General features: G+C 50.6%; 1 protein-coding gene across 1 annotated transcript; it reads right to left on the minus strand.

Annotated features, from left to right (window-relative positions):
- Nucleotides 1-4,385: 4,385 nt before the first annotated feature.
- Nucleotides 4,386-5,119, minus strand: LOC102472570 (acid-sensing ion channel 2). Its single transcript, XM_006154462.1, has one exon. It carries the CDS (start codon nucleotides 4,983-4,985, stop codon nucleotides 4,386-4,388), a length of 600 nt encoding a protein of 199 aa, XP_006154524.1. The 5' UTR covers nucleotides 4,986-5,119.
- Nucleotides 5,120-10,838: the final 5,719 nt, after the last annotated feature.

Here is a 10,838-nt window from a genome sequence, read left to right on the forward strand (position 1 = left end):
CCTCCCATGGCATACTATCACTATCACATGGCAGATGAACAAGTAGAGGCCTACAGAGGATGCAAGGGACAAGCCAGGGAATAAAGGAAAACATGATGTAACAGAGCTTCAAACTAATGTCTTCTTACCCTTAATCATGAACTCAGATTATCCAACATGATGGCCAGAGATGCAATCCTGTCCAGTGCCCCAACTTTCAACTCCCTTCCTTCCACTCCAGGTCAATATGGTAATCTCTGTTGAGTGGACACTCTGGAATCTAAGCCCCCTATTGCTTTCCCAATAAGGAAAAGTGTATGCATATCTGAAGTTAGATTGTCCCAGGCTAAGATTGTCTGTCTTTGTCACAGAGTTAAGTGTATGCCAGCATATGCATGGATGACACCTGTTCATGTGGCAGTTGGTATTCTACACCTGGCCTCCCGGGGACTTTTAGCCTCCACAAACAGTCTTGTCTCACTCTGCTAGAATCATAGCTCGTTCACTAATTAAAGGGTATTACGCACTTCGCTGCACACCAGCTAAGAACTTGGAATAAGGAAGCTTATACTAAAACATTAGCTCTGGAGATGGTACTAAGTATGCTTGATAGAAAAAGAAATAAAAGAAAGAAAGTCATCCACCTGTGACATCCTCTCCCCCCCATAGAAATACTTCTCTAATATGTAAACCATAGCATTAGAGAAAGAAGCCACCCAGCCCAGTAAAAACCCAGGCAGTCCTTCATAAATAAGCCATCTGGAGAGGGGTGTACAGCAGAAAGAAGGGCAGAGAAAGCCAGTGTACTGGATTCTCCCACAACCACCTGTCCAGGCTCTCTGCTGTCTCCTGGCATGGGAGTTCAAGAATAAACAGGTCCATAAATGGGCCAAAAGGGACAGGAGACAAAGGGTGAGTTGGAGAGACCACTCACTGCAAGGTCTAAAACAAACTTGGCATTATGGTCCATCAAGTAGGGGCCCAGCACACCTGCCCACTCTGACCACTTGGACACCCAGCCATCCCTGGGGACTCCTCTAGCTTTTCAGGAGTGGATATTCTTCTGGATACTCCTTGAACAGCTTAGAAAGCACTCCTGAGGCTCACTCCCTTTTCACTGTTGGGAAGGTCATTACAGAGGGTCAGTCCAGGATGGACACTCAGACAGATTAGTCTTCAACTTGGTAAAGATGACAGATGAGATACCACTTACCAAGTAATAAACGCTATTCTCAGGCAACTTCACTATTTGGAAGACATCCTGAAGACGTCAAAAGCTCAGAGAAGGCCCTCGAGGTTGAACCTTTGGCCTCTTGGGACCTCAGCAACTCCAATGATGGGCCAAGTGTAAAATAGCAACCTGTGGTCAAAAATCTTTATCTCTAAATAGAACTTGGACATGAATTCGGAGGAAGCCACCAGTTGGATGTAAAGTCACAAGGGTACTTGATAACTCATTCCAGGGTTGCTGCCTATTACAGTTCCTCTGTGCCACCCTCTCTGTCTGCTGTCTGTGTGTTCCATGTGTGTTCAGGCAGACAGAGGAACAGCTGAGTGCATTTTCAAGCTGCATGGTGCAGTGGTGAAGCTGAGCGTTGCCAGGCACTAGAAAGCATGGGGTGGAATATAGTGACGAGAATGAGGCGTTTTCCCCCTCTCCCCAAGCCACCTCACTTGTGCATGACATGCTTTAGGATACTTATTTGCTCCATTTAGAAAGGCTTCCAATACTGCTGGTCCCTTCCCCCAGCGCAGACTCACTCCTCTTCAGCATACACCATCGCCTGTTTTGCTGTGTTCTTCCTCACAGTGTTTAAAGGGATAAGACAAAACGGCTCCAAGAAACAGAGCTCCAGCACACAGGCTGTGAGAGGCAGAGCTCCTGACACTCTGAGCTTTTCCCAGTACCAGAGACAGCCAACAGCAGGCACAGAGGCTGCAGGCAGAGACTAGTTGTAGCATTAAAAAGCACCTCAGAGCAAGAGAATGTTGCATCTGAGAGGGGGTGGGGAATGGAAGCACCACAGGAAAGGTAAGTTATGTCTTAATTAGGCCAAGGACCCACACACGTGCTGATGACAAAGTCCAGGTCCTTTGCAACTGCTGCACCTGCCACCCCAAACTTGCAATTGCATTTTGGCTCAGGGCTCTGAGACTCCAAAGCTCTAAGGCAACTGTGAGGGGAATAGCTGCACTGGACTTCTGGAGGGTCCCAGGGCTCGTGATGTCCTGGACTTGCCCTGCAGCAAAGAGGACTTAACAGCTGCTGTCTGACCTAACATGCCAACTTATGTCTAGCCACCCTACTAATTGGGCAAAGAACCCTGGCGGCAACAACTCTCCTCCTGTCCTTCCCACTGGCCCCTCCAGTGAGCCCCATCCTGAAAGCGAGTTGCATCCCCCTCCACTTACCCTCTTTACTCGGCTCCACACTCCTGCTCCAGGCTTTCCAGTCCCACAGCTGCTCACCCCCTCCCCATACCACTCCCTCTGCATCCACGTTGTTAAGATCTTTATCTCTAAATAGAACTTGGACATGAATTCGGAGGAAGCCACCAGTTGGATGTAAAGTCACAAGGGTACTTGATAACTCATTCCAGGGTTGCTGCCTATTACAGTTCCTCTGTGCCACCCTCTCTGTCTGCTGTCTGTGTGTTCCATGTGTGTTCAGGCAGACAGAGGAACAGCTGAGTGCATTTTCAAGCTGCATGGTGCAGTGGTGAAGCTGAGCGTTGCCAGGCACTAGAAAGCATGGGGTGGAATATAGTGACGAGAATGAGGCGTTTTCCCCCTCTCCCCAAGCCACCTCACTTGTGCATGACATGCTTTAGGATACTTATTTGCTCCATTTAGAAAGGCTTCCAATACTGCTGGTCCCTTCCCCCAGCGCAGACTCACTCCTCTTCAGCATACACCATCGCCTGTTTTGCTGTGTTCTTCCTCACAGTGTTTAAAGGGATACAAAACGGCTCCCCCAAGAAACAGAGCTCCAGCACACAGGCTGTGAGAGGCAGAGCTCCTGACACTCTGAGCTTTTCCCAGTACCAGAGACAGCCAACAGCAGGCACAGAGGCTGCAGGCAGAGACTAGTTGTAGCATTAAAAAGCACCTCAGAGCAAGAGAATGTTGCATCTGAGAGGGGGTGGGGAATGGAAGCACCACAGGAAAGGTAAGTTATGTCTTAATTAGGCCAAGGACCCACACACGTGCTGATGACAAAGTCCAGGTCCTTTGCAACTGCTGCACCTGCCACCCCAAACTTGCAATTGCATTTTGGCTCAGGGCTCTGAGACTCCAAAGCTCTAAGGCAACTGTGAGGGGAATAGCTGCACTGGACTTCTGGAGGGTCCCAGGGCTCGTGATGTCCTGGACTTGCCCTGCAGCAAAGAGGACTTAACAGCTGCTGTCTGACCTAACATGCCAACTTATGTCTAGCCACCCTACTAATTGGGCAAAGAACCCTGGCGGCAACAACTCTCCTCCTGTCCTTCCCACTGGCCCCTCCAGTGAGCCCCATCCTGAAAGCGAGTTGCATCCCCCTCCACTTACCCTCTTTACTCGGCTCCACACTCCTGCTCCAGGCTTTCCAGTCCCACAGCTGCTCACCCCCTCCCCATACCACTCCCTCTGCATCCACGTTGTTAAGCGATTGTACATAGAGAAAACCGAGCCTTTGAGTTTTGAGATAAGCTCCTAGACAACCCAGCTGGGACCACTTCACCCTCACAGGCACCTCACTGACCATCCTGCACACATGCCTCCACCCAGACCCTCTTCTCTGCCCAAGCACTCTGGACAGCTTTTTGCATCGACCTGCCAGCAGACCAGATGGAGTCCCGAAGTTCCCATCCTCTCCTCTCCCCACATGGAGCTCAGAATCCACACAAGAAAAGGAAACACAGAGACCTCCACACCTTTGCAACAGCATCACCTGCTCCAGCAAGTCCCCAGAGCCACTGGAGCACTCCAGACTGCCTGGGTCCCCACACCCTCTTCTTTGACAGCTTGAGCTCCAGCCCAGCCCACAGGATGCAGTGCCTGATGCCACTTCCGAGCAGAGAGAGACAGACACAGAGAGACTGCCACCTCGTCAATGACAGGCTGTTCCAATCACACAGCTCAGACACAAGTGCCCGAGATAACGGACAATCCAGGCCTCCTCCTTCTGGCCTGGCGGAGGCCAACTCAGCACACCTGGGGAAGCAATCCCCGCAGCAAGCCCCCTGCTGGCCCTCCATGATTGAACTGACTAGAGTGTTTCAACCTGGTAGGTAACCCCTTCCACAACCTGCTCCAACAATTCTGGCCAACTACCCTCTTGGACTTCCACAGAGGCACTGCTCTCTCTCCTGCTCCAAAGCACAGAAGACCCCGAACCAAGGAGGAGACCGCTGATGCACCACTTCTCAAGAGAACCAAACGCAAGAGTGATCTGAAAACCAAGTACTCACTGTGGTGAAGTCTTGGTGGCCACACTCCTGCCCTTTGAATTTGCAATAGAGCATCATATCCTTCAGGTCATGGCCCACGCGATGGAGGAACTCCAGCATGCTGAACTGCTTGGGTTTGTAGTGTTTGAAGTTGGCCTTCTGCCGCAGGGCCTCCAGCACCATGGGGTCGGCCAGGTGTGGGTCCGGGATCTGCAGGTTGACGTCCAGGAGGGCCAGCAGCTCCCCAGCATGGTACAGGTCATTGGTGGTGAGCCTGGAGAAGCGGAAGCCATTGAGGTTGCAGAGGGTCACAGCTGGAAAGACCAGGCTTTGGGCCACCACTTCATCCACCTTGGTGACGTGCTGGTAGGAGAAGTAGTAGGACACCCTCTCAGAGCTCTCCACCAGCAGCAGGCCCAGGGAGCCCACGAAGGCTACGGCCCAAAGCACACGCCGAATGGTCAGCGGCCCATACACGAAGATGTGGCGGATGCCATGGAGCGTGGAGGTGTTGGCAAAGATCTGGATGCTAGAAGGTTGCAAGCTGCCCTCGCTGGGGCTCTCCTTGAGGTCCATCTGGACCCGGTGCAGTTCTGCAACTGGCTTCAGGTTGATCGAATTTCAGGGAAGAGTTCCCAGTCCTCAGGCTCTGCTTAAACCTTGGCGTTCACGGGAGAGAACGCGGAGGCAAGCATCAGGCCAGGCGCTGCGAGTTTACCCTGAGAGCCCAGCAGCACGCTGACAGGGGTGAGTGTTTATATAAAACCCATTCAAACTCTAGCTCCTGATTTTTTCCAGGCGATAAGGAGGGCTGGTTTTATTTAGGGAGACACCAAGGTGATGTGGCAGAGATGTGGGTGGGAAGGGAGAGCTTAGCCAATGGAAATAAAGTCCTCCCCCCTACACACGCCACTAGAGACAAGATTAAAAGCGAGAGCGAGGGAGAAAATGCTTAAAACAAGTCGCTGAGCAGCTCGGATCCTGTTAACCAGTGCATAATGCCCCGCGTTAACCATCCTGGGGGATGTCAGGGCAGCGGCGATGCACTGCAGTCGGCGCCGCGGCTCAGCCTTCGCCGCGACTCAGCCTTCGCCGCCGCCGCGCTCGCTTCCCTTCCCCATGATGTTCCGGACTCCGCCGCCGTTTCTCGCCGCCGGCCTCCGTCCCTCCTCTCCCGCTCCTTCAGGCCCCCCGTTTTGGGCCGAATTCCAAACGCTGGCGGCCAAGGCTAGCGCCACGGACAGGAGGCAGCGCGCGGCCGCGGACAAGCGAGGACCGGGAGACCCGAGAAGGATGCGGGGGCTCGGGAGGAGCCCGACCCTCCTCCGCCTCCTGGGAGAAAAGGGAGGCCCTGAGGGCGCAGGGAGCCCGCCTCCCCCTACCCCCTCCTCCCACCGGGCTGCTCCCGGGAGGGCGGGGTGGAGAAGAAGGGGGTGGTGGGGGCAGGGGACCTGGTGAAAGTTTCTTTTTAGCCTTCTTGGAGGGAGCTAGTGGGGGCTTCTTGCTCAAAGTGGACGCCCTGCGTTGGGAGTGAGGACTTGACACCCGCCCCCAAGGACCGCAGCTTGACGACCTCCCGAAGGCCGGGGTGGGGGTAGGGCAGCGTTCCTTTGCGCCACTGTCGGCTTCCTGGTCAGACTCAGCCTGAGGTCTCCAGAGGCCAGGTGCTGAAGATGAGGAGGGGAGGGAGCAGTTCAAAACACTGCGGGGAGGCGCACATTCCAGGGGGCCGTCAGGAGCCCTATCCTGAGACAGAAAAGCCAGGTTGTCCTCTCGCAGCTCCAGAGAAGCAACAAGTAACCCCCAGCCCCAAATAACTATCAGGACAGTCTATGTTTGAAAAAGACAGCTGAAGTTCCAGGTAGGCTGGCCGCATGCCATTCCATTTGGGCATGTGTGTGCTTGCGTGTGTGTGCATGCGTGCGTACGTGTGTGTGTGTGTGTGTGTGTGTGTGTGTGTGTGTGTGTTTATTCTGCCCCAGTCTTTGCCAGATGGAAGCACAGCTGGAGCCCTAGGTGAGAGCAAAGGATTGAGCTTTCAGCCTCCTGCCTCCTGTTTCCTGGAAATCTGCTGGAAGTCAGCCCTTGCTAGCAGGTGGGTGTGGCTTGCCCTACTTGCCCTTTGCCAGGGCTGGACTGGCTGGAACCTACTGAATTAGTGATGCCTAATTCCTGTCAGGAGGAATGGAACAGAAATCTGAGTGGCCAGTCCAAGTCACACTGCCCAGCTGGGGCACAGCCACAGGAGGAGCCTCCAGGGACAAAGCAGGTGTCTCCAGGGCATGCCAGGCTTAAATAATACCCCTAGGATGGTGGAGGAGGCAGTTTAGAGCATGTCCCTCTAGGCTTATGGCTACTCTGAAATATTTGTCTAGCCCACCTGGCCTTCTGCTCACCTGGACCTACTCAAACGGTGTCTGGACACACTCTGAGGCCGCATGAGGCATTAAATCAGTGGTTTATTGATTCTGGAAACCCAAACAGCAGAAACCTCACAAGCAGGCACAAATGGCACCAGCTGATCAACCTTGTGCAGTTGCTGACCTAGAGGTGTCAGAATCCTGCCTGCAAAGTTTAAAGCTAAGGGCCAGCCAAAATGAACTAAGGTTCTGTCACATGTCAGGACCTATGTGAAAGTGCCGTATCCTCTCACTCGTTCCACTGTCTCGACAAGCGTACTGTGCATTCCTGTGATTACCCCCATCATATGAGAAAACTGAGGCTCACAAAAGTCAAGTCCCATGTCTGAATTACATAGCTAGTGTGGCCAGAGCTGTGGCCTGAGCTCAGACATGTTTGCATGTGTGAACATAGGTCCAAAGAGCAGATCTCAAATGCTCCTTTGCAAATTTAGGAAGTATGCATGTCTACCCCCATATCTCATATTACATACACACTGTACACACAAGTACACGTGCACACCATTTTCTTACACGTCCAAAGCAGCTCTGAACTTTCTCTCGATCAGGCCACTTCCCTGTTGCCCAATTTTGCACAGCTCAAGGCTCCCCTAAGATATGAAGACTTCCCTTTTAATCTTGCTAATTCTTGGTTCGCCGACCTGTTCTATGTCTGTTGACCACTGTGTACCAGGCACTGTACTTTGGTCTGAAATAAGAGAATAAAACACATGCCCTGCCTTTGGTAAGTCAAGGTCCAGTGGGGGTGGAGGCATGGTGAGAGGCAAGCACACAAGGCCCTGTCCCACAGCATATCAAAAGAAGTGGCATGCCTCATGGGGCCCTAACCTTCTCGGTGCCAGCTAGAAGCCATGCAGCTCCATACCTGCCACTCTACTTCCACCCCAGCCCTTGTCCCTACTGGGTTCCACCCTCCTCCCCACCAGTTCAGATCTGTTTCCCCATGAGACCTCCTCTTCCCAAAGCCACATTTTCTCTTAGTTCACATTCCGGCCAGGTTTTCTATGTGTGGAGAGTTGGATCTCAGAGTTATTCTAGTTACCTTTCCTCCTTTTAAACTCCCGTACTACGTACTCACCTCCCCATTAACTTCAATTAAGAATTACGCCCTAATCTGGCAGCAAAACAGGGTCAAGTCCCCCAGACCTGAATGTGTCCCCCAACTCCTTCACCTCTCATTCTCAGGGACCTTGGGGAAAGTCACTAAACTCTGAACTTCTGTTTCCCCACCTCCATAATGGTGGGGATTGTAATGCCTCCCTCACAGAGCTGCTGTGCAGATGAAAAGATAGAGCCTGTGCCTAGAAATTGATGCTTTTTCTTGAGCATTCTTTTTCAATGTTATGTTCTCTTCCAAGTGACTAGGGAATCACTCAGAGTTCTGGGAGGTGTCATTTGCCCAGAGCCTTACATGTCTGAAGGTGCCTCTATCCCTGCCAGCAGGCCAGGATCAAACACACTCTTCACATTGTTCTGCCTCCCCTCTGCCCCATAGTATTGGGCTCTTCTCAAGATCTTCTGATGCAGCTCTTGACTAAAGCTATCCCCAGTAGTCTAGGTGCTTTAGGGAGGGTGGGGCCACTAGGCGAGAATGGTCCTAATGGTGGGTTTCATTACTAGGTATTTGGTTCTATGCTTTGCATTTTATAAACATTACCTGTAACCCTGACAGGAGGGCATGAGCAGCCCATTTTAAAGATGAGAAAACCTGAGTAGAGAAATATGCTACCTTGCCCAAGGTCTCAGAGCCATAAATGGCAAAACTGATTGTTAAATCCAGGCATGGCTGAGTCCAAAGAAATTGTTCCGCAACCCCAATTCAAACACTTCAACAAGATTTCCTCAGCACAGACCATCATGGGGCCAGCTTTGAACATGCCACACCCGATTTATAGAATATCCTGCAAGAAATACTGCTATACTGTTGCCTAACATATATTCAACTTGATGGCTAATAAAATGTTTCTATACACTCTTCTTAAGGACTCCCTTTAATTGATAGGATCCATTTGTAATTAGCAGTATGGTTCACATATAAACACCAGATATTCCAAGATGTTGAAAAGCTTTTTATGCTACTTCGTCAGTTCAACATTCCCTTCTTCAATCACGTTTACAGTACCCATTTGCTTAACACCTGGGCTATGTGTGGTGAGAAACTGGGATTGTGTGTACAGTGGGTCTATTTGGCCCAGATTTTTAGGGACTGCCTTAATTGTGTATAATTATGCTCTTTTTGTTGAAGTGCATAAATAAACATGAGAGAAAATTCCAGATAAATTTATTTTTATATCAGGCTATTTAACCCCCTGTTAAATGAAATGCCCACAGTTTTGCTGGGTTTGATTGTGAATGAATAAATAAACACAGGAATGGATGTGTTCTTTGACACTGAGGTGGCTGTAAGAAAGAGATCCCCTTCTGACCCATGGGAAACTGGGGACTGCCCTGAACCAGTTTCTGGAGGAAGGTCAAGAACACAGAGGGTAGCCTTCTGTCTCAGCCAAGAACAACAGGCCGGAGAGTTAAGAAAGCTGAGCTCTCTAATCAACTCCAGTGCCAATTTGCTACTTAACATGTGCTCAATACTTGCAGCTGCCACCACCACCCCCTAATTAGGGGGGAAAAAAAGAGAGAAAGAAAAATAATAATAAGACAAGCATTCTCTCCTTACGTAAAGATGGCACATTATTATTGCAAACTCTGAGCGGTCTCAAAATATAACTTCCTCCTGGTTCATCATTGCCTTTAAGAAGGGTTAAAGAGCAATTATTGTAAAACCAAAGCATTCTCCTGCTGTGGGTTAGTTTATAAATAAAGATCTCAGACAATATTCCCACCTAGTTACCTCTGTGAACTCTTAGCAAATACTTTGTCATGAAGAGTATACCAGGGAGGGACAGGGAGCAAAGTCAGGCATTTGATGGGTATCTCATTGAGCTTTTATCTATAATTGTTTCTTCTCCCCCTCCCACCCTCACCCCAGGTGAAAACTCCAAAGTCAGTCCATACTGAGTGGAGTTGGGGGAATCAGCTGTCAAGTTAATCTGAACCCTGGAACGGACTTAAATTGCTGTGTGGCCTTCAGGAAACTACACAATACCGCTGTGCTATTTCCTCATTTGTGCTAAATCATTCTAGAGGCTTGTCTTGCTGCTGCTGCTGCTGCTGCTGCTGCTACAATTTGACACAAGTCTGGACCAAATCATAAATGCTGAGCTAATGGGATGAAAATGAGTTAGAATCAGGGATTCTGGTCATTAACCCCATGTCACCATCTGCTAGAACAACATGAAGGCAGGGCCAGGTGAATTCGAATCACCCAACACTTGTAAAACATGCAGATTCCTGCTCCATTCCCCTCCCACATTCCACCTCCCATTGACCCAGGATCTCTAGGCATATGACGGACAGCTCAAAGACCCTACCCAGGACCAGACCTACTCCTGGCCAGACATACTTCTAGCTCTTTCTATTTATCAAGAATGCCAACCTGATTCATGAAGTTTGATACTTACATTTCCCTCTCCCTAGGAATAGCTCCCCCATGGCTGGCCTCTATGGCATACCCCCACGGAGGCCTTGGCTAACGTCCCTGTCTCCACCCTCCACCCAACTCACAATCCCATCACATGCTTCCTTTTCTTCTTCGCACTAACCATTCTCTGCAATTTATGTCATCTCCTTGTGAAGTATCTGTTGTTCCTACTGGAATGGAAGCCTATCTGCCCCCCACTCCAGAGACAATGAAGCTACCTGGTTTGTAGGAGGCTGTATCTTCAACAGGAAGCAAACGAGAGATGCTCAGTAATAGAAGAACTGATAGACAAATGACACATGAATGAATGAACTCATCTTGGATGCGGAGGTGCTTCTCTGAGACACAAGAACAAGGGCCCTGCTCTAATCCTGGGGAACTTGGAGCTTGCCCTGAGCCTGGTTCCTGAGGAAGGTGAAGCACATCCTGGGAAGACTTCACTGGTGTCAGGGCTGATGCAGGGGGCAGCAG

The sequence above is a fragment of the Tupaia chinensis genome, unplaced genomic scaffold (assembly GCF_000334495.1).
Source record: "Tupaia chinensis unplaced genomic scaffold, TupChi_1.0 Scaffold000407_4, whole genome shotgun sequence".
In the NCBI taxonomy this organism is placed as follows: domain Eukaryota; kingdom Metazoa; phylum Chordata; class Mammalia; order Scandentia; family Tupaiidae; genus Tupaia; species Tupaia belangeri.

Excerpts from the sequence above, each read along its gene's own strand:
- LOC102472570 (XM_006154462.1), bottom strand. The coding sequence starts at position 4,985 with ATGGACCTCAAGGAGAGCCCCAGCGAGGGCAGCTTGCAACCTTCTAGC.